The sequence below is a fragment of the Orcinus orca genome, chromosome 15 (genome assembly GCF_937001465.1).
Source record: "Orcinus orca chromosome 15, mOrcOrc1.1, whole genome shotgun sequence".
NCBI classification, from domain to species: Eukaryota; Metazoa; Chordata; class Mammalia; order Artiodactyla; family Delphinidae; genus Orcinus; species Orcinus orca.
Genome location: NC_064573.1, coordinates 27,000,913 through 27,024,674, shown reverse-complemented (window position 1 = coordinate 27,024,674; position 23,762 = coordinate 27,000,913). Strand labels below are relative to the sequence as shown.

The following is a 23,762-nucleotide window of genomic DNA, read 5'->3' as shown; positions in this document are numbered from 1 at the left end:
TCTTCCTTCGTGTATGTAGTGCAGATATTTTAGTTTTGTTCTCTATAGATCTGAATCCTCAAAGCAGTAGGTTGTGGATTTGTCCCTGAGATACAAAGATAAATTGAAAGATGGTGACCTCTTCAAGTGCCCTGTTTTCTGTATTTAATCTTGAATATTTCCTTTTACTTCCTCTTTGATACTTTCAAAGTTAACTCTTCATCAGTATCGTAGGTAACTTTTCTGGGTGGGCAAAATGACCTGTTTTTTTGTCAGTATGATGTAAGAACAGATGTAATCCTTAAAACTTTATTCCTCCCTTGGAAACTATAACATCTAAATTTTTCATAATTGAGATGAGTATAATGCGAAAAGTACAAAATAGTTATTGACTCAATTTTATTTTTAAAATTTTTTTTAACTCTTAAACATAAAATTTCAGTCCATATTGCTGCATTTCATTTTCATTTAGCACTATCTTCTTATTTTTCTTTTTTCTAAAAGAGCTTTATGCTACTGTTATAAAGAAAAGATACACAGTTTTGGTATTTAAAGTTGTTTTTCTAGAGATGGCCCTTTTCTATATAGATTTTTTGTCTTTTCTGGTTGATGTAGTTATCTTTTCCAAGAGATGCTTTGAAAATGACTGTTTTCTTTTTATTCGAATTGTTCTCTCTCCATGTGTGTATATATACTGATAGTAATAAAATACAGCATATGTATTCTCAAGTATTTTTTCTCATTTGCAAAATAATCAATTTTCATCTTGGTAAATATTTAGATGTGTAATGAAAAAGCTGTTTTCTTATTGGATAGGTTCTACCAAAATGCAAATTCCCTTCTGCAACTCTTGAGGTTTTCCCTTTTTCTCAGTCCCTCAGGCCCACACCTCATTCCCCCTACACTTCTTTTCCTTACTTAGTCACCACACACATGCTCCTCCTTCTTAGACTCCTCGCCTAGGTAATTTCTAAGAACTCTTCTTTTAGATGTAACTTTTTGAATCTCACTATCTGGATTGAGGCTGAGTGTGATTTCCACCCCCTCCCACTCTCTCTAGATGTTGTAGATAATGGCACTGGGTTTATTAGGCCCTTTAATGACTGGGGCAACAGAACCTCTGTGGGGTCCTTTGCAGCAAGGTGGATTTTTTTTCTCTCCTAGTGGGGGGTTTGGGGAGATTGGCTGTAGTAAAGAGGAGAGAAGGGATTTATTCTGGGTTTTATTGTATATTACTATAGCCATTGAAATGGGAATTGAATGAGCAAACACTGTATTTGTCCATTTGCCCCACCTTTTCTTGGGCCTAAGACTTAGCAATAGAGAGAGAAGGAGGAGTGGTGTTTCCAGATGTCTCTGGGATACAAGAGGAATTCTGTTTCCTAGATTTGATTAGATTTCATACTGGGAGACTGACAAAACTTGTGTTAGTGCAAGGGCTCTCTCTGTAGGCAAGAATGATGCCAAATATGAAATAATCCCAAATGATCTCTATTTGGCTTTGACACACTTTCATATGAATACATCCAAGCTGGCATTTCACTTCAAACAAAAATAAAAATACGAAAGCCACATGTGTGATGACCTCATTAATCCCAGCAAAGCATTTACTTAACAAGTGGGTTAATCTATGACCAGTAGAAGGCACCAGCCCAGTCAGTGATGATTTCTCAAAGCTTCTTGCTTGCAGGCTGTGTACAGCAGAGTTTACATACAAAGATAAGCAAGCAAATAATGAAGTAGGGTAGGTGCTAATTATAATGGAAAGGTGGGGCATTGGACCAGTGTTTGAACTATTGTGTTCTGTGTTATGTCTTTAACCTTAACCATAACCCTGTGAACAAACAGTCATACAGTTAAGTAGGCAGGACTTTAACCTACGTATTTGCTGCCAAAAATCTGTGTACTTCCTATGCTGCTCCCAGTCTCATTCTGTATATTTCCCATTCCCTCATCACTGATAACAACTGTAAACTATTCTGGTTTCACCTACCGAGGACTCAAATTTCTCATCTGTAAAATGAGCCTGGTAAATTATGTATTCTGTAGTTCTAAAATTCTGTGCTTTTTGTTGTTAACTTTGAAAAGAGGGATTTGTCAGAGATAAACGTAGTAGAGGATGTTAGGCTTTGGTTTGCTTTGGTTTTTTGTTTCTGTGATTCAAATTTTTTCCATGAGATTTAGAAGAGAACATATTTGAATAAAAGGAAACTAATTCATAAAATTAAACATTTGTCGATAATAATACAGAAGGTTTAAAGTCACACAGGGGTAAACTTCACTGTATCAGGAATGTGTGATGAACAGATACATCTGTATTTTGGTATTTGAAAAGTTAGAACCTGTTTATAGACTAGGAAGTCAGAGAGAGGACACAAACCTATCTAGCATAATATAGACAAGTTGATGTTCTGAAATAAAACATAGTCGGTGGATTGCTTGACCTTTTATTTTTCTTCCCTTGTAATGAGCAGCAAAAATTTCAAGATATTTCAATCAGGAGAAGAAACAGCACTTGGATTAACTACAGACCAAGTAGTTATTAAATAATTGTGTTAAATTTACCTTTATAGAGAGATGCTCTTAATGACTATAGAAAAACTAGTTAAGTTCATCATTATAAATTGATGTTGTAAGATTGACAGATACCAAATGGGAGAATGTACGGTTTGGATAACCTTTTATGTTGTAAACATGGACTGCTTAGTGACTACATTTTAAATTGGAAATGTTTCCATGTGTAATTTTACTTGAAGTGACTATTTTGATGTTTCTGAAAGTCAAAATAATCTTAGTAGCGGTGCAGTTGTTTTAACAATCAGCGAGAGGAAGGACAGTAGCTTCATGTTTATTCCATCCTGTAATGAATTGGTGGAGTCAAACTGGAAGCGTAGCTAGCTGCTTCTGTTATTAATATGCTGAGTTTTTCTAGCTCCTCCTCAGTGGTTTGATTTTATTTTTTCCTTCAAGAGATACTTATTTTAAAAGGATCTTACCTGTCTCTTAATTCTGCTGTGTAGCAAGAATCGTGTTTTTAAAGAATATCACAGATTGTCCCCATCAGTTAGCTAATATTCACACTTAGCGGTTCAAAGTCCAAGCCCTGAGGCTAAGTGCTTTGAACACATCTTATTTAATTTTGGTTTGCTAATAAGTATAAGATGACTTTGGAACACAAGATCCTTAATTGTGGTTTCTTGTTGGAAGGCAAAGTTGGAAAGGCAACCTTTCCTTTACTTTATTAAAGTTGATATAGTACTGACTTGTCATTGTTTGAATATACTAGATATAAAAATTGACAGTGATAATTTATTTTAATTTTTAAGTATAATTAAAATGTGAAAATATTACTGTCTTTGTTTATGATGAATACTAAATTTAAGCTAAGCTATAAGGTGTGCTGTTTGGAAATATGGAAGATACAAGAATGAAGCCAGATAACAAGTTTATGCTTGTATATCCTACTGATGAAGACTTTCAGACAAGTTATTTCCATGGGTAGGTGATGTTACTCTGCATGTACATATACACTTATACTTTTTGCATGATTTCACATGTAGGAGTGGTACAATTTTGACTTGACTGTTGACCTGTTGCCTCAATTTGGTTGTGGTGGGGGGAACGTGAGGGCAAGAGGTTGTGAATGGTATTTGTGATACAAATTTTAAAATAAATCACTATTTTTTTTTTCAAACACAAAACACTTAATAAAGCCCTTTTAAAAATAGAACATTTGGTCAAATAGTCAATATTGTACTTGACCCTCATATTTTCTGCAACCAACTATTTGGACATCACACAGTATCTTATTATTCCATAATAATCATTTTGAACTCTGACGAGAACTCCATAAATGTTACAGCTTTCTTTTCCTTTTTAGAAAAGAAAAACCTCAGACCTGAACCAGTTTTTTGCTATTTGATCTAAAATCCATTACTAACTGATACTGAGGCCACACTCTTGAATTTTATGAACATGATTTACCCTTTTGGGAATTGGAAGTTATTCTTAAGTAGTCAACTGAAATTGTCATGATCGTCAGAATTTCATATTGTGACATGTCTGTTCCTTATACGGTGGCACTTAACAACTCATTTGCTTTTATGTTTGGTCATTTTTTATTTTAAAAATGTTGCTACATAAACCTATGGCTTGGGAACTTAGTCTTAAGGGATAAGTACCCCAAGTGTGTTCCATGTTTTGTTTAGTGACAGTTTACACAATGGATGTTTGTATTAAAACAGTAATCCTTCATTGTGTTCTATTTTAATGATTCGTTGGCATATGTATTCCTTCATAGTCAAGAGTTTCATAAAATAGGTCTGTTTAATGTTAATTTGTTGGATTATATTAAGAAATCTTTATCGAAATAAGTGATTTGCTTGCACTTCATAAATAGCTCTTGGGGGAGGAAAAGCATTTTATTTTAAAATGGCAGTAGTAGTAAGGGATGTGTTTCATAGTTGACTGAAAACTTTATTTTTGCTTTCTGCTTTTATATTAGAAAAGGGTAGCATTTTAAAGCATGTATCTATTTTACAAGCATGAATATTGAATTATTTTAGCATGAATCACTGCAGTATAATTACTTCAGAGCTCAGCTGCCATTTTCAGCTAGTTAGGATGATTTGGAGGTAGAAGGGATCTCTTTTTTCTAAGAATTTTAACATCTTCCTCTCAAATAACCCATAAGGTTGTGTATCATTTCCTTGGAGTATGAGCTGGTTGTTTTTCTCAGGGAAAATAAAATAGAAATATCCCTCATAAGACATCCAAAGCAAAATCCTGAAGATGGATTTCATGAGCATTGTCTTTTTGTAGAATATTGTAAGATGCATAACATCCCTACTATTATAAAAGAGCTTTACTGGAAATAGATGTCAGTCAAGTAGAGCTCTTAAAGTAGAAAAATATATATTTGATTTTCTTCTCTGAATCTATTAGGGACTTCTAGTATTAGCTACTAAGAGGAAGAAACTAGATTCATTCTCTTAAAATATAAATTGAGCTTAATAGTTTGCCTCAGTGTTTTTCTTTAAAAAATCAGTTTCACTTTCACTGTAGAGTCTTCCCCTTTATCTTAATCTTTTGCTCTTTAGGAGAATGACAGGAATTCAGTGTAACTTTTGTTCAGTATATTCTTGTCTTTGTTCTTCATAATAACACCCTTTTTCCTCCTTGCCAAATGTGTCCCTCATCTTTGTAAGCTCGGGTTATCTTTTTCACTTTCATATCATGTACAAAATATTAGATTGTATAAAGTGCAGCTTTTCTGACCATGTAGAATCATAAGATAAAGACAACTGGCATTTAGGGGGCTCTTAGTTGCAGAAGTATTTTTCACCCCACAAGTTAGATACAAGTATACATTTTCTTTCCTCCCTAGATGGACCTCCAGTTGTAGCTCATTATGATATGTCTGACACCAGCTCTGAGCCAGAAGTGGTAAATGTGGACAATTTATTGGCGGCTGCAGTAGTTCAAGAGCACAGTAATTCTGTAGGAGGCCAGGACACAGGAGCTACCTGGAGGACCAGCGGGCTTCTAGAGGAGCTGAATGCAGAGGCAGGTTGGTCTCCCTCCCCCGCTCCCCCCTTTCTCTGATGGTATAGTATGCATGTGTCCTGGCAGCTATTTTCCTTGCTGAGGAGAGCAGGCCAACTAAGAGACATCTGGCATTAGATGATTGTGGCTTCCAGGGTGCCCTTTATAACAGAAAAGATTTGGGTAGCATGTCATTCGTCTTTCCTAATCACAAGAAAGCAAAAATGAGAATATCTAAGACAGTAATTGTAGGCATCGGTAGATTTCAGTATATGTACTTCTTGAGTTAAAAATGCCTAACATGTAAAAATTACCCAGATGACCTGATACTACCTCCCACCCCCACCCACAATCCCATCCCCCCTTCTTAGTGGTTTCACTCACTTATGGACCTTATAGTTTGGGGAGGGAGCTGTTACAATTTGCCCTGTGGGGCTGTTGCAGTGCAGTGCTGCACTGTTTCTTCTGCCTCAGTGTGCAGTGTCCCTGTTAATTCCTTTACGGTTGTTCTCATTTTGTCTTTTCCAACTCCTTTCCGTTGCTGTCTCTGTTATCTCAGGAAAATCTCTCTACCTGTCTTACATTGTTTATCTTGGTTCTGGGATGATTCTTAAGAGTGATATTTTATTCTCTGAGAAACCTATTGCTGTTACCTTTGAAAACCTTGCACAGTGCCTCCAAGTCTCCTTCATTATGTTCCTCAAAACTCTTTCTTCCAACATTCTTTCTAATTTAAACCTTTTTCTAAAAGTACTAGTGCTTTTAGAAAAGTTTAAGAAAAGAGGTAGAAGGGATTGAGAGACAGACTGCTTATGTAGTGTGTATTTTCTTTAGTGCCATAGAAGGATTATAGTTTTCTAGTTAAATTATAAATTGCATTGGCTTAATAACTACCTAAAACATTATTTTTATGGGAAATGAGTTTTTATTACAAAAGTAACAGTGGGTTATAATTTAGAACTTTTTATATTTAAATTGTTTAAAAGGGGAGACAGAACTCCACAGATCATTGTCATTAATTGTTCATTTCATAATCTTTGATTGAAACTGAATAAAAAAGTTTCTCTTATTTGTTGAGCTTCTGATTAATTTATTGTGACTAATTTTGGAACAGGACCTGGATTTAGTTTTAACTGTGTTGTGACTGCTAACTGCCTATTTAACCTTGGACAAGGTGATTCTCCTCTGGACTTCAGTTTTTATATGTATAAATGCTTGATTTGCCCAACAAGGATCTTTTAAGTATTTATTAATGTGTATAAGTACCTTGAAAAGAATTAAGTAGTAATACTTTTTATCAAAGGGGAGTAGTTTATCTTAATTTTCATCCATTGACAGTTAAGTGATCCATTCTACTTCAATTTTACTACCCTGTTTCCTTAGTCTTGCCATGAAATGTAGACCACTTTATAGTAAATTCTTAGGAAAAATATGAACAATTACTTTTTGTTATTTTGCTTTTAATACAGAGAATTTTAATATTAGTTTGAACTATATGGAATTGTTAATATTTGACTTTCTCATCTACAACAAATTTAGCAGTTTAATATGAGTTAACCTAAAAGTGCAAGGCTTGGGGTCTTACAGTATCATTAAAGTCACTAGCATTGGGTGGGGGGGGGGAGCATCACATTTTCAGGTTCAAGTAATTGTTAGCTTGATTATTTAAAAATACCACTAGCCTTTGGTGCTTAGCTCTAAGAAATAAAACATGGCAAAAATATTTGAGGAGGGAAACAGCCCCTCTCTACTCCAAAGCTCCCCTGAATTTGGTATTTAATGTCTGGTATTCCTGTGTATTCCTCCATACTTCTGCATTTGTTTTGTATCTGTAAACAAGCATGTTTTAATACTAATTAGTATTACATAGAAGGCAATCATTTGCAACTTGCTTTTTTAGTTCAACATGTTGTGAAGTTTGTTCTTGTTGATGTGTTGCTATAGTTCATTTACTTTTCACTGCTATTTAGTATTCCAGTGTATGACTATATCATAATAGACTTACCCATTGTCTTCTTGGACAGTTAGGGTACTATTCCAAATGATGCTGCCATTGACATTTCCTGTACATGTCTCTTGGTACATGTGTAGAGAAAGCACATGTGTGTGCTTTCTCTATATATTACAAATCATGTGTAGATCTTTGTATATTGTAGGACATGGACATCACTGTTCAAGAGATCCCCATGATATTTTCTTATGAAGCCATTTATTGTCTCATTCAAAGTTTTGGGTTTTTTTTTAATATCTAACATGCAGGTCTGTGAGTAATAAATAAAACTTAATAATACACTGTAGTCTTGATGTAATTATCATAGTGGGAACCCATCTTGTGAATTTGAATATACTTACTATATCATAACAAAATGTTCATAGAATTTATTCTCAATTGCCAGTTTATAGTTTTGATACTTGGGAGTATTAGTATCAATTAGATGGTCATTCTTGAGTTTGGAGTTTAAGATAAATGTTGTAATGGTTAATCTGAGTTTTCCTTCTCTCCCTCCCAATAAAATAAAAACCCAGTCACTGAACTAATTAATTAATAGCAGCAGTGGCTAACTGATAGCAGCATCTCAGACCAGGTCTACAGTCCCACTCCATTTAGAATCACATAAGCAATCATTAGGGCTAGAGTAGCTTATCTCTTTTTCTAAGCAATTAGATGATGTTCTTGTATGCAAAATAGTTTTTACTGTTTAGTTTTAGTTTCAACCAAGGAAAAAGAGTTGAAATTAGGAAAGCCATTGGTCAAGAAAACTTTCTGACCCAGAAAACTTTCTGAACTTTCCATTTCAGCTCTTGCCATATGTTTACTCCTTCTCACTTGATGCTAGAAGTGGACAGTATAGTGGGTGGCAGCCTGCTGCCAGCAAACAGCCTGATTTTGAACCAGCAGAACCACTTGCATACTGTGTGACTTCAGGTAAATTATGTAAAGCCTCAGTTTTCCCTATCTACAAAACTTGGATAAAACTAGTATCCACCCCAAGAGGTTATTATACTGTTATGTGGAATAACATATAATGTGATTCATATAGGATGAAGTACACAGCAGGCCCTCAGGAATGCTAACTGGCATTATGTTAATACATTTATGCTGAAGTAGACTAAGGAAGTGATTTATGGACCCAGTCAGTGGATTTCTAATTTATTCTCCTGCCCTGGAATGAGTTGCTCTTGCTGCAGTATTTCCTAAACTTTACCTGAGCATAGAAATTACCTGGAGTGCTTATAAATATTCAGACTCCTAGATTTCTCCCTGAAAATCTTGTAAATAGATCTGAAATGGTGTCTGGGAATCTGTTTTTAATAACTTTTGCATCGGACATGTTTAGGAAACTGTACCAGTATATCTGAAAATAGCTTGATTTTTGCTTATTGCTAATAACAGCTCACTGTAAACATAAATGTAGATGAGGCTAAAAGAAGCAGAAGTCTGAAGTACTCTTGGTGTGGAAGGCTTATAATTATTACACTAAATTTATTTATGTATTTATGCCCCCGGAAATTAAAAATTCTAAACAAATGATCTCATTTTTTCCATCAGCCTTCTTATTAAGAAGGTAGACTATGAGCATTTTCCCCATCCTTAAAATAGGTCTGGTAATCTTGATTTGTCCATAATACAAGCTTAGTTGTAGTGAAGAGAAAAAAATCTTGGGTTTCCTGTTCTTAGAGTAGGGCTTTTTATGATCAGACCAAAATGACCATGTTTCTATTGTTAGCACTATTATTTTTTAATATGTTTATTTATTCATGGCTGTGTTAGGTCTGCATTGCTGCGCGCGGGCTTTCTCTAGTTGCAGTGAGTGGGGGCTACTCTTCGTTGCTGTGCGTGGGCTTCCCATTGTGGTGGCTTCTCTTGCTGCGGAGCACGGGCTCTAGGTGCGCAGGTTTCAGTAGTTGTGGCGTGGGGGCTCAGTAGTGGTGGCTTGGAGGCTCTAGAGCGCAGGCTTCGTAGCTGTGGTGCATGGGCTTAGTTGCTCTGCGGCATGTGAGATCTTCCTGGATCAGGGCTCGAACCTGTGTCCCCTGCATTGGCAGGCGGATTCTTAACCACTGTGCCACCAGGGAAGCCCTCTGTTGTTAGCACTTTAAAATCATTGTATCAAGTCTTGTGAAGGAGATCAAGTTTCCTCTTGTTCAGCTGGTACATGTGGACTGTAAGATTTTAGATTTCTGATCTCCTTTTCTCCCACTTTTTAAAGTTTTTAATATTTTTGTTGAAAAAATTTAACACACGGTAATAATTTGTTTGCTTTAAAGCTAAATGAGCAGTGATTTAAGATAGTAATCTTTTTTATACCTAGCATGCCACTGTCATCCAGTATGTAATAATTTTATATACTTCAAATAGTCTTAGGACTAGTTCTTAGTAGATATATGATTTAAAAAGAAAATGTTTGCCATGATAATTTAATTACTACCTTTTCTACTTTCTGATTTATTTATGTGTTGAAAAGATCTGTAGTGGGAGGACAAAAATTTAAAATTTTCTTATAGAGTGAAAGCAGTTATCTTTCCAAAGAGCTACACAGGGAAAGACCTACACAGAGATGGCCAGATGCCACAATAACTAAATATAAATCCTCTGCTTTATTTTCAGTTTAATATATGGTAATTGTGGTATTTACACTTTTTCTACAGAGCTTATTCTTGTTCTAGAATAGGAGTAGATTACTACCACTGACAGTATTTGAAGAACCTTATAACATCTTTGACTCACTTTTGTGTATGCTTTAGGCACTGCTTTGCCATTGGATTCCTTTGAGGTCAAGGGGGGCTGGTGCAGTGTGCATATGGCCCAAAGGCCAGAAGAGTGTTGGGCTCTGCACTAGAGCTTCCAAAAGAATGTGTGACTTGCTGAAGAGGGTTACATTGAGAGAAAAGGACTAATTGTCCTGGCTCTGAAATAGAGGAGGGGATGCATTCCTGGCTGTTGGAGAATGCCATGGTGTCTCTTACAGAGCATGGGATCCCACAGATTTTGGTGTAGATCCCAGCTGACTTGTTACCTGAGTGGCACATTTTATTTAATGGCTCTGAGAGGAAATGTGGTAGAACACTCACACCATTAGTCTAGAGTTGTTAACACTCACCAGGAAATTTGTTTGTACCTTCCCACTCCACCTCATCCCCCGCCCTGCCCGCCTCCCCTGTTTTATCTTGTACTGACTTTTAGACCAAGCAATAAAGATAATGGCTACAAGAGCAGACCCTGATTTTAAGTGATCAGTTTTAGAGCATCATACAGGTTCTTTAACAATACTAAATGCCAGCAAATTTGGATTATAAATTTTATGGCCAAAAGTGCACCGCCAAAATGGTTTGGATTGATCTGATAATGTAAAAGCAATATGTAAATTATTAGTTTCTGAATACATAATGGATGAATAAAGTTAGAAGAATCTTAAATTTGGGTGATACTTAACTTGCTTTTTTTTAAAGATTTTAAAAAATATATTTATTTATTATTATTTATTTTTTGGCTGTGTTGGGTCTTCGTTGCTGCGCGCGGGCAGGGGCTACTCTTCATTGTGGTGCACAGGCTTCTCATTGCAGTGGCTTCTCTTATTGCAAACCACAGGCTCTAGGCACGTGGGCTTCACTAGTTGTGGCACGCGGGCTCAGTAGTTGTGGCTCGCGGGCTCAGTAGTTGTGGTGCACAGGCTTAGTTGCTCCGAGGCATGTGGGATCTTCCTGGACCAGGGCTCGAACCCGTGTCCCCTGCATTGGCAGGCAAATTCTTAACCAGTGCACCACCGTGGAAGCCCCTGCTTTTCTTAAGATATAAAATTATGAGCAAAAGTTAGCATAGTAATTTTTCATTTCGTTCCTCTTTAAAAAAGAAAAAGGCAGAGTGATGATATTTCCTGATCTGAATTGAGGCTATGTAGGTGATAGGTCAGGATGAGGGGCCTAATCAATGAAGACTCGTTATTTGGAAATATTGATGACTGTGACATTTCACAGAACATTCCACAAATTGGAACTATAAATTAGAACTGTGGAAATAGAGCTGGACACAGAGAATTAACTAATTCTGAGAATTAACTAATTCTGTCATGTTCTTGTTGTGTTTTCTTAATTTCTGTTGTTTAAAGGCATTGAGTAATCAAGGAAGAAGAGTTAGGTTATAGCAACCATGACTTCTTACAATTTGCCTTTTCAGTTTGGTTTAATTCAATTAGCTTCTTTATTTTTAGTATGGTTAGGGCTGAGCCCATTGCTGTGAGTCTGCCACAGGGGGTTTTAAGTATCTCTTGGGGCTCTCTACTCTTTGCTTCTTAGTGAGTAGGCATGGAGAGCTTGGGGGTGGCTGTCCATACAAATAATGAGCATTCATATAATAATGAGTAATAGTGATAGCAGGACTTAAAGTGGAGAGGGGAAGGAGAGAGGGGGAAGAAAGAAAGAAACTAAGTGCCAATAATGTTTCACATTGAGTGAAACTTCTAGAGTGGAAGGAAAACTTGGAAGATAAGGACTGCTGGTGTTGGTACTTGAGGATGGAGGACAGTAGTTTGTAAGTGATCCTGATCCCCATCCTGAGGTGTAGGAGTCAGAGGCCTGCAGGGGAGGCAGCATTTTCAGGAAAGTCAGGTTTCCACAAGGAGGTGAAGAGAAGGTTCAGTGCCGTTTTCCATAGAGCTAGCACTCCAGAGGCCAGTGGAGTGGAAGAGTTGTAGGAAGGGGAGTAATAGGTGGCTGGGGCAAAGGAGAATAACAACTGAGTAGGGGACAAGACAGACAAATGGGTGGTCCCAGAGGGTTGTATATTTTGTGAGTGGCGAGGAGGGTGGAAGTACGTTTTACTTCTCATAACCATTGGTTTTCCTCCTACCTCTTCCTGATGCTTTCTCATTTCGAACTGGCGGCGTTTTTGGACTCATACTGTTACTTCCACTGCACTATTCCTCTACCTCATTGAACCTATCACCCAGTCCTTTTTCACCTCCCCCTAGCTGCATTTCTTTCCCTATCTAGCATATGTTAAGCCCAACTCTCCTTTACCGATATCCTCAGCTCCTCGTATAGTTGGCTTTCCTGTTGTACCCAGCTGGCCAAGTCTGATCTCTGGATGCACACTCACAGCCTTTATCCACACTGGAGATGATTTTTCATGTAGTTGGAAAGTTGTGGGTCATATTAACTTCCTTATCTGCAATCTCATCCTGGCTCTCAGTGCTGCCCAGCACCTTCCCCCTTTCCTTAGGCAGCATTCTTTCTTCACAGTGGCTACTTCACTTTTCTAAGCCGACTCTGCTGCCCTACCCACACCTGTGCTCTGCAGATGGTCTTTCTGCATTCTTCTTTTTTCTTTTTTTTTTTGCGGTATGTGGGCCTCTCACTGTTGTGGCCTCTTCCGTTGCGGAGCACAGTCTCCGGACGCACAGGCTCAGCAGCCATGGCTCACGGGCCCAGCCGCTCCGTGGCATGTGGGATCTTCCCAGACCGGGGCACGAACCCGTGTCCCCTGCATCGACAGGCGGACTCCCAACCACTGCACCACTAGGGAAGCCCCTTTCTGCATTCTTTACAGATCAAGATTACCTCAGCTTTCTGCCATCAAAGCTATTCTCTGCCTTTTTTCCTAAATATGGCCAGTAAAAATACTACATGCACATACGCATCCCCCTCCCTCAAACCCATATTCCTCTCAGTACCGTCTATTGCCTTTTCCTCCATAGCCAGACTTCTTAAAATATGTCTGCTCTTCCTTCCCTTCCATTCTTCTTCGGCTTGCTTTGCTACATTAGCTTCAGCCCCATCATTCCTCTGAGGTTCCCCTGGCCAAGGTCATGTATGGTCATCCTTATCACCAATTCTAGTGGCCTCTACTTAGTTCCTCCTCTTACTGGGCCTCTGTACTGGGCATTGTTAAGCAGTTCTTCCTAGAAATGCTCTTTTTATGGTGCCCTGCTTCATATCTTCAGGTTTTCTTTCTCTGTCTCTTGCTGAACCTTGGTGAGCTCCTCTTCCTGTGCCCGTCCCTTAATTATTGGTGTTTATCAAGGTTCTCTTCTAAGCCCCCTTCACTCCTCTGGATGACCTTTATCTCCCCACCTGTTGGGAGGACTTATCAAATCTGTTATTTCCTCTCTAGACCTCTGACCTGAGCTTTAGAACAGTAGTACCTTCAACTGCCTATTGGACATCTCAACAGCACATTATCATCCTAAGCAACCACCCTCACATGTTCATTGGTGCACTGAATGGCACTGTATCCAGTTACCTAAATCAGAAACCTAGGCATCGTTTTTACTTTGCCTGATTCCCAATATTACTCACCCTTTGTACTTAGAGAAACACAATATTTCTCCTTTTGTTTCATTCCTAGTTCAGCCATAGTCGTTTCTTACCCAGGAAACTATAGCAGTCTAACTGGTTTCCTTGCCTCTAGTATTTCTTGCCCTGCTACTGGTTCCATTTCCATACTCCAAAAGGAAAAATTTCAAAATACAAAATCAGATCATGTCATTCCTCTACTGAAATCCTTCATTGGCTTCCTACTTCTTAAGGTCAAGTCCAGACTCCTTACGCATGATCTGACCTCTGCTGACTTTGCCAGCTCATTTTTCATTACTTTTTTTTTTTTACTACCATTATCCCAAATCTCACCAAACTTTTATACCCTCAAGGGCACACAGTGTTCCTTATGGTACTTCCCTTCACCTGTGCCTGCTCTTCCCCGAGAGCTCAGTGTCCTTGATTATCCTCAAGTCCAGGAAACATTCCTTTTCTCTGTGCATCCAGGGCATTATTATTTACCTCCCTGTCAGACTAGTTTTCAAGCCATAATGCAGTGGACTGCTTTTTTTATCCCTGACTATATTGTAAGCTCGTTGAGGGTGGAAACTGCCTCCCTTGTTTATTCCCTGTAGTATTCCTGGCACTGAGCACAGTGCACAGCATATCATAAACAAATATTTATTTTAGAAACAAATAGATAAAGTAGACTGTTATAGCTGCGCAAAGCAAGGCTGCTCAAAATACTGAATATGGGCAAGTTGAAGGTTTGGGAAAAAGGGAGACTCAATTTGTATTCCTCCGTAGCAGTGCCGTAGGAACCGTGTTCATGACGACAGTCTTAACTACAACATTTAAGTAGAAATTGGATAAAAGACTTGGCTGCAAGCAAAGTATTGGGGTCAGAGCAAGAATCTAGGTATACCAAATCCAGACTTAACCAATTGCACTTAAGTAACCACCCTAGCTTTAACAAAACTGGGTTTTGTCTGGTGGATGCCACCTTTTGTATGCTTGTAGGGTTCAGTACCACTGCCCACACCACGTAGAATCCTATCTAGATTATTTTTTAATACAGAAGGTTAACAAGCCTATGCAGACTGTAATACAATCTCAATCACCAGTTGTATCTAGAAGCCTTTTTAATCTTCTGTTTTCTCATATGTGCATCATTTTCAATGGAAGAAAAAGAGTAGAAATAATATTAGAGAATTGTAAAAAGAGACCCACAATCATATTCAAATTTGATTACTTTTCATAGCTTTTAACTAGCCCATACATATTTTTATCTTGTTATATGTAACTCTTTGTATGCTATACTTACACTTTTCCCAAATTTCTACATAGCACTCCAGTGACTATTGTTTGACATCATGACACTTTGCTTATTTAAAGTTCTTGCTGTTAGGCTAAATTCTCAGAGATGGGATTATAGGGTCAGAGAGTGTAAAAATTGTAAGGCTTTTGCTTTGGAATTGTCCATGATTTTCCAAAAGGGTTATACTAGAAGTTGGCAGGAGTATGAAGGTACAAGGTGTCTTAATGACCTTGAAGCATTGAAGTGAGTGAGGTGAGAGGGGAAGAGAAAGCTGTGTACATAAAATCTTATTTATATTGGTTTAACTTTTATGATGTGTCACAAAGGATTTTTTTTTAAGTAGGGAGAAATAATTTTGTATCAGATGACAATATATTCAATTAAAAATACCCTTTAAAGAGTAAATGAAAATTTGTACCTGTTACGACTCTATTTATTCCATGTTAACTCCTAGATATTCTAAAATTCATCCTTTTCAGTCAGAACATTCAAGAGCTGAGTACATAGGTTGAATTTTAACCCTTTTTTTTTTTGGCCCCAACCGGGGATTGAACCCACACCCTCAGCAGTGAAAGCTTGGAGTCCTAACCATTGGACTGCCAGGGAACTCCCTTGGGTCCGATTTTGTCAAATCTACATTCCTTAGGAGAAAATTGTTAAAATTGTTTAAAATTGAGATAAGATTGTTAAATCTTTCATAAGGCATCCCAGTATAAATATTATATTAGTGATCCTATTATTTACTCCATTTGTGCCGTTGAACTTGCTTGCTTGCTTGCTGCGTTGGGTCTTCATTGCTGTGCGTGGGCTTTTCTCTAGTTGTGGCGAGTGGGGGCTACTCTTCGTTGCAGTGCATGGGCTTCTCATTGCAGTAGCTTCTCTTGTTGCGGAGCACGGGCTCTAGGTACGCGGGCCTCAGTAGTTGTGGCACACGGGCTCAGTAGTTGTGGCTTGCGGGCTCCAGAGTGCAGGCTCAGCAGTTGTGGCGCATGGGCTTAGTTGCTCCGCAGCATGTGGGATCTTCTGGACCAGGGCTCGAACCCATATCCCCTGCATTGGCAGGCGGATTCCTAACCACTGCGCCACCAGGGAAGTCCCCTTTTGAGCTTTTCTGGTTTAGAATTTTGTTCTATTAAAATGATAAGCAGTAGAGAACCCCATTGACCTCTAAGTGGTGAAAAACCTGTCATATGCAGGTCATTTAAAAGCAGACTAGATTTGAATGCATAAAGCATTATAGAATGAAGTAGAGTATAATTACAGTTTATATATACCTATAGTTAGATATATATATTTGTCAGAGTACTCCAAAGTTTTTTCTCCTAAGGGATGTGAGTAGAAAGTGAGAGACTTGAAGTTCTTACTTTTATATACGTCCATGTTGTTTCAGCATTCATTTAACAATGTGCATGTATTCTGTTTAATAATTTTTTTTTTTTAACAGAACACTGCCCAGTTTCCTTCACATGGGTAACAATTTCGCTGAGGCAAGCTTTCATGAGGGGATTCTGTTTCAGTGATTAAACTGGGAGGAGAAATCTGTCAGTGAGTTGTTTCTGCTGCTTATAAGGAGTCAAAATGTAGTGCTTATTTTTTTCCCCTTCTGTCTCAGGTCATTTGGATCCAGGATTCCTAGCAAGTGACAAAACATCTGCTGGCAATGCACCACTCAACGAAGAAATTAATATTGCTTCTTCAGATAGTGAAGTGGAGATTGTGGGAGTTCAGGAACATGCAAGGTAGGATATTAATTGGAGAGAAGAAAATGGTATGGCATGCCATGGCATGGCTGGCATGAATGGTGGGGCTATTTCTCAAATTCCTGTGGTTTAAGAAATACATTTTGATTATAGACACGTATGAGCTTCAGAATGTGTTGCATATTGTCTTATATCAAGAACATCTCGGTCACACATGTATGTGAAACAGAACTAATGTTTGTCTCTTATTTTTAACAAATGTCTAGGTGGCTTGACTGAGTTTTCTGGTATGGCATAAGTATCACCGTACTCCCCCCCACCCCCAATACATATTTTCTTGCCTTTCACTTTATCTTGAAATATTTTGGAAGCAAATAATTGAGAAATCTGCATTTGACATCATACCTCTTCCTAGAGCACCTCTTTTTTTTTTTTTAACATCTTTATTGGAGTATAATTGCTTTACGTTATTGTGTTAGTTTCTGCTGTATAACAAAGTGAATCAGCTATATGTATACATATATCCCCATATCCCCTCCCTCTTGCGTCTCCCTCCCACCCTCCCTATCCCACCCATCTAGGTGGTCACAAAGCACGAGCTGATCTCCCTGTGCTATGCGGCTGCTTCCCACTAGCTATCTATTTTACATTTGGTAGTGTATATATGTCCATGCCACTCTCACTTCTTCCCAGCTTACCCTTCCCCCTCCCTGTGTCCTCAGGTCCATTCTCTACGTCTGCGTCTTTATTCCTGTTCTGCCCCTAGGTTCTACAGAACTATTTTCTGTTTTAGATTCCATATATATGTGTTAGCATACGGTATTTGTTTTTCTCTTTCTGACTTACTTCACTCTGTGTGACAGACTCTGGGTCCATCCACCTCACTACAAATAACTCAATTTCGTTTCTTTTTATGGCTGAGTAATATTCCATTGTATATATGTGTCACATCCTCTTTATCCATTCATCTGTCGATGGACACTTAGGTTGCTTCCATGTCCTGGTAGAGCACCTCTCCTTACCTTTCATGAAAGGTTGCAAGTTACTTTGGTCAGTTCCTGATAGTGTATTTCTAGTGATGTTTGTGTGATTTAGGGAATCTTGTTTCTTAGGAATTAAAAAAGCCACAAGACATCAAATTAGTGTACAGTATTATGGAAATAATTTTATAAGGTTTGTCATTCTTTAAGGTAGTGGTGAGCAGATTACAGCCCATGGGCCAGATCTGGCCTGCTGCCTGTTTTTATATGGACCTCAAGCTAAGAATGGTTTTTACATTTTTAAATGGTTGGGGGAAAAAAAATCGAAAGAAGACATGTTTTGTGACATGAAAATTGTATGAAATTCAAATAGAATTTATTTATCCATAAATAAAGTTTTGTTGGAATAGAGCCATGTTTGTTCACTTACATATTGTCTATGGCTGTTTTGCACTCCAGTGGCAGAATTGAGACGTTTCATCAGACACCCTAGGGCCTGCCGAGCCAAAGATATTTACTGTCTAGCTCTTTGCAGAAAAACTTTACTGACTCTTGCTTTAAGATACAGTCCTAAGAATTAGTTGCAGCCCTCTCAGAGGTATACCTGAGGAACATTTAACACACACACATACATACACAACAAAATCTAGTCTTTGGAAAAATCTGTATTCTATGTAGAATTTTTCTCCTATGCCACAAGAGTTAAGTTGTGATTTCCTCAAGTAGGTATATAACATAGTATCTTACCTTATTTTTAGATCTGATTTTAATCTTTGGTTAGGAAGGTAATAAAACATTCACCAGCATTCTTCTGTTACTTATTTAAAAGGTGAATTTAGGAGTGGAGAGTGGGGGCAAAATAGACATGCACATAAATTGAGGATCCTTCTTCTAATGAGAACTGATTATACTTTCTGAAAGCATTTTTTAGTTAAACAATTGGAACTTTAAGTATGTAGATTTAAGTCATAATTTAACATGCCATCTCCCCAGAAGTGGCTAATTCTCTGTCAGAACTAGTATTGTCCCAGCACTTCATCCTCTATCCTATATTTATGCTGTAAGTATGCCTGTATAGCTGCTTCCTTTTTTCTTTCTAAATGGTTATTTCCCCTATTCTGGTGGGAAAGAATTTTCATTCTTTAATCTTTCCTTTACCTCATTCTTTTTTCTCCTTTTTTCTGCCTTAGTCAAAAACTTTTTCCTATGAAGTTCTCTTTCATTTCCCCATCTATTTCCTTCAAGCTGACTTATCCATGAGATGAAGAAGATAGAACTCTTGTTTTCTTCCTTTACTTCAGTATATGTTTGTCATTATTTTATTTCAGCATTATATAAGTATAGAAGACATTATTATATTTTTAAGCCCCATGCCAAGATCTTTGTAGAATATTACAGTATTTTTCATTTCAGACTGTGTACTATAAAACTTATTCTGCATATTGACTGATAGATTGATGTAGGTAAATTATCGTCAGTTGTGCCAGGAGCACATTATCCAGTTACCAACTTCCTCTTGACTTACTTTTCAAATTTTAACTCAGTGTTACTCATGTGTTCCTACTCAAGTAGGAAAGAATAGGTTATAACCTGTGCTGTCTTGTCTAATCTCTTACTCTGTTCTGAGACATATCAGTGATATGGTCCAGTTCTCTATTAACTCCTACCGACTCTCCCTTCTTTATTGTCTCCTTGTGCCTAGAAATGTTACAGAGTGAGCTACCCTTCTTTTCAGATTCTTTGTTAAACTTTCCTTCCATAATGATATCTTGAGCTTCTTTTTCTACAAATATTTTTGTTATCTGGAGTTGAAATTACTATATTTCTATTAAAACTTGGAAATTTAAATTCCAAGTTTCTCTCACCTCCAGCACGCACACATGCACACCGATTATCTCTAGTACACCCTTCTCTGAACTTGTTAAAGTCTTTTATCCAGATTGTCATTTTACCCTATAAACATCTTTGTTTCACTCTTAACTAAGTCAAGTGACTTTGGGTACATTTTAAATAACATGCTATAACATTACTTTCAAGGACTTTTTCATACAGGTTCTGAAGCATAAACATGTGTTTTTTTGGTTTTTTAAATTCTGATCCTTTAATTTGAATCCTGGAGAAATCATATCTTGGAGGTGACAGATCTATCTTGAAATCTCAGTGGTGGTTAATAACGGTCCATAAAATGCAATGTAGAGTTGACAAATTCTGTTGGAGTACTTTGAATGGACTCTTGTATCATTTTGAGGGGATCTTTTATTTTGACCCTTGGGTCTAGGACTGAGCAGGATCTCACTGACTCTGCCGTGTCTTTCTGAAAAATTTTTCAGCAGTTTCTTTAGAAGAAGCGTGATAATCTTTCAAACATTGAGATTAAAAAGCTGAGAAGTGGGACTTCCCTGGTGGCGCAGTGGTTGGGAATCCGCCTGCCAATGCAGGGGACACGGGTTCGAGCCCTGGTCTGGGAAGATCCCGCGTGCTGCGGGGCAGCTAAGCCCGTGTGCCACAACTACTGAGCCTGTGTGCCACAGCTACTGAGGCCTGCACGCCTAGAGCCCGTGCTCCACAACAAGAAAGGCCACTGCAATGAGAAGTGCACCGCAACAAAGAGTAGCCCCTGCTCACTGCAGCTAGAGGGCCCGCGCGCAGCAACAAAGACCCAAAGAATAAATAAATAAATTAAAAAAAAAAAAAAAAAGCTGAGAAGCAGGTGGGGGGAGAGCCTTTCTTGTTGGTTGCTTCAGAATTGCCCCTTTAGCTGCCTGTATCTCATCTGGAATTTATTTCTTTTACAGGTCTAGGGTTGCAGTTATGAAGTATTGATGGGCTTCTGGCAGGGTTATCGCTTGGAAGAAGGTTTTAGGTTTTGATCCACATCTTTTTGTTCTAATTCGATTTGCATGCATAGATGTTTTGTTTGGATTTAGTTGTCCTGTTCTTATTTTTCCTTTTGGTATTCTACCTTGTGGGCTTTCTGAGAGCTTTAAAAAACTCAGACTTGGTTCTTGAGTTGTTCTCTTTGGGACTGTGGTTGCTCTGACTTGGGTTTGGGTGCCATTTTTCCATATTGGAAGCATTCCGGTTTGTTGACCTTTATATCAGTAATTCTAGTTGTGATGTGCCTCTTTTTTCTTTTCTTTTTTTTTTTGTTAAACAGTTGTTTTTCTTTTCTTGCATGCTAACATCTTCCCCTGCTCTTTTCTTTTAGATTTTGGTATGTTCACTTAGCTTCTGTGTTTCTTCTAGTCATAGACTAGAAGGCATGCCTGCCTAACTAATGGTTGAATGCATCTTTTATGGCTGCCTTGGATTGCTGTGATGAACTCCTGTCATTACCTAGATGTCATTTCTAGGTGTTAATTTTTGGACAGTCCAGTTTCACAAGATGCTCTTTGCCAGTGAGGTGGAGACTTTTCCATCATCTCTAGTTCTCTGTGCCCGCTTAATTTTGCCATAAGTTTTAACTTATGACCCTGTTGCTAATATTTTTCTTTATCCTTGTTCCATTTTCCTTCTTTTCTTCTGCAAGCTTCATTGGTAATTGCCCTAGGAAGATGAATGCATGTATCTTTATGTTACGGAACTGTGCTGAAACAGTTCTTTCAGTACCTGTTCTCTGAAGCTTTTATGAATAATCAGACCCTTACCTCCTTTAACATGGTCCTATGGTCCATTGGTTAATGTTGGTTCACCCCTCTTCAGAAGAATTGCTGTGGGGAGTCTTTAGCATTTAAGACTGATTGCTGCTTAGAACCAATTGCTAACATTAACCCTAAAAAATGCAAGGGAGGCAGATTAGCATTTCCCTGAAGCTACAAGGTTTCACTCTACCTTCAGTTAGGAAAAATAAGTAGGAATGTTATCTAAGAGGTCACCTTCAGAATCTGTAAATGAGAGCAAAAATGATTAATTTTTAATGTTGTTTTCTTAGAATAGTAGGTTAACTGTATCAACAACTGATCATCAGAGCCTGCCCTCTTTTTGTGTTTTTCTTCCTTTCTACTCTGAAGTCTCCTTTTTTTGGTTTTAATATATGAAGAGCAGGAAATTATTCTATCAAAACTTACTGTTTATAAATAGTGGATGGGGGGGCAGTCTATGGAAGTGAGGCCTAAGCAGTTTTTCTTGGTTATAATACTCAAAATGTGACTCTAGTTGTGCAAACCTATTGCCAGTCATATGCAGATTAAATGCTTTGTGAGAAAAAAGCTTGTGTCTGCACTAGAATCTGATTGGACCAATTATAAAACAGCTGAGTATGTTCCCACCCCATATCTTTCATAATAGAAAAAGGATATGTGATAATACATGAAACTGTGCTTTGTTAGTTGCCTTAACAAAATTTTGAGCCTCTCACATCCTTCTTTAGAGGGCATCTCTGTAGGGCTTATAACAATTGTTGTAGTCGCATTTCCTCCTGAAATTTTTTCCCCCTCTGCATCTGGTATAAGTTATTCTGTAATGTACCATCTTATAAAATAGGGCTCAACCTTTTTTCCCCGTACTTAAAAAAAAATGTGTTAAAAGCCTTGTTCTGTCCTCATCCATCTCCTAGCTACCATTTTATTCAAGGTGGCTGAAGTCATTAAATCATAAAAAAAAATTTGAATGTTTTATTGGCTTATAACACACACAGAAAAGTAATAAGTGTATGCTTTAGCTTTTGTACCCATACCCAAGTAACCAGCTCTCAGATTAAGAAACAGAAGTCCCTCTTGGCTCCACCTTGCCCTCTGTAACCACTATCCTGACTTCTAACAGGATAGCTTTGCCTGTATTCAGAATCTTACTAACATTCCTGACAGATGCCCCAGCAACTGCTTGAATGTTTAAAAGGCAGATTTTCTATTTTGTAGTGGCTGTAATTGTTGTGTAGTAATGATCATCCAAAAGTTGCCTTCTAGAAACTGATTCATGGTTGTTATTCTGCTCTCAAGATCTCTGTACTGGTGAAGGAGCTGCCTTCCATGATGATTCTCACTTCTTTGGCAATTGCCCTTCCAGTTGCAGTTAATAGGAGACAGGAAAGCTTTTGACCAAAGATAGGACCATCACATTCTCCAGAGAATCTAAAATTTTGAAGAGAAACAGACTAAGGATTGGGGCTTGAGTCAAATGAGTGAGGCCAAGTTGTTCCAGCATCATTAGGTTCTTTGAGGTACTCAAAGGTGCTTTTCCAGTAAATTTTCTTTTTTGCTTAAAGTAGCCCAATTTGGTTTCCAGTAACTGGAACTGCTTATAACCTCTTTCAACCATTCCTCATTAGTAAATACCATCTCTAAACCTCTTACTCTCCTACTCTGGACACTTTCTAGAATCTGCTTTGCTCTTTATTGTATTACCCGCAGGGGCTAGGCAGTTCCCCTTACAATCAAACATAGTGTATAGTAAGTACTTCGGGAGCAGTCTGAGAAAGACATAGTTGGAAATAAACTCCCCAGTGGAGACCTGATTTTGTTCTGGTTCCATGTTTTACTTTCTTAAGACCCTGGGCAGTTGTCTTTTGGTTTTGGTTTTCTTTTCTGTAAAATGGGAAGATTGGATTAGATCCCTTTTAAAGCCACTACCTGATGTCCTGATGTTACATTGTATGATTACTTAAGGAGCAGGGCAGAGTAACAATTGGGACTAAATACTGCTTTTATTTCAGAGTTATTTCTAGGAATTCTGTCAATGATTACATTGACTTTTTTTGGTAGTCATTCATTCCCTGATTTTTCTAAGTTTCTAACCAACTTTACTTCAATTACTACTTGACAGATGAGCTTTTGAACTGTTGAAGAGCTTTATATTTTTAAATTGGTGGTCTGGGCCTGTCTTTGCACTCTGCTGACTCTTGCCGTGTTTTGCCTTACTGAATTTAATACACACATTTGTAAAGCAACAACATGATGTGGAAAGCATTGGACCAGAAATCAGACTTGGCCTGAAGTTCCTTTGCCTATACTTTCAAACAGTATGACCCTGGGCAAGTCATGTAACCTCTCT

General features: G+C 37.9%; 1 protein-coding gene across 5 annotated transcripts in view; it reads left to right on the top strand.

Moving 5' to 3' along the window:
• ARK2N (arkadia (RNF111) N-terminal like PKA signaling regulator 2N) overlaps nucleotides 1–23,762 on the top strand; it is a 75,853-nt gene that overhangs the window by 41,794 nt on the left and 10,297 nt on the right. For 4 of the 5 annotated variants that reach the window (XM_033421345.2, XM_033421344.2, XM_033421343.2 and 1 more), the window contains 2 exons: nucleotides 5,366–5,548; nucleotides 16,707–16,833. In XM_033421345.2, the coding sequence (XP_033277236.1) occupies nucleotides 5,366–5,548; nucleotides 16,707–16,833 (310 nt within the window). The remainder of the gene's footprint in view (nucleotides 1–5,365; nucleotides 5,549–16,706; nucleotides 16,834–23,762) is intronic. The other variant, XM_004266061.4, reaches the window with a different exon arrangement.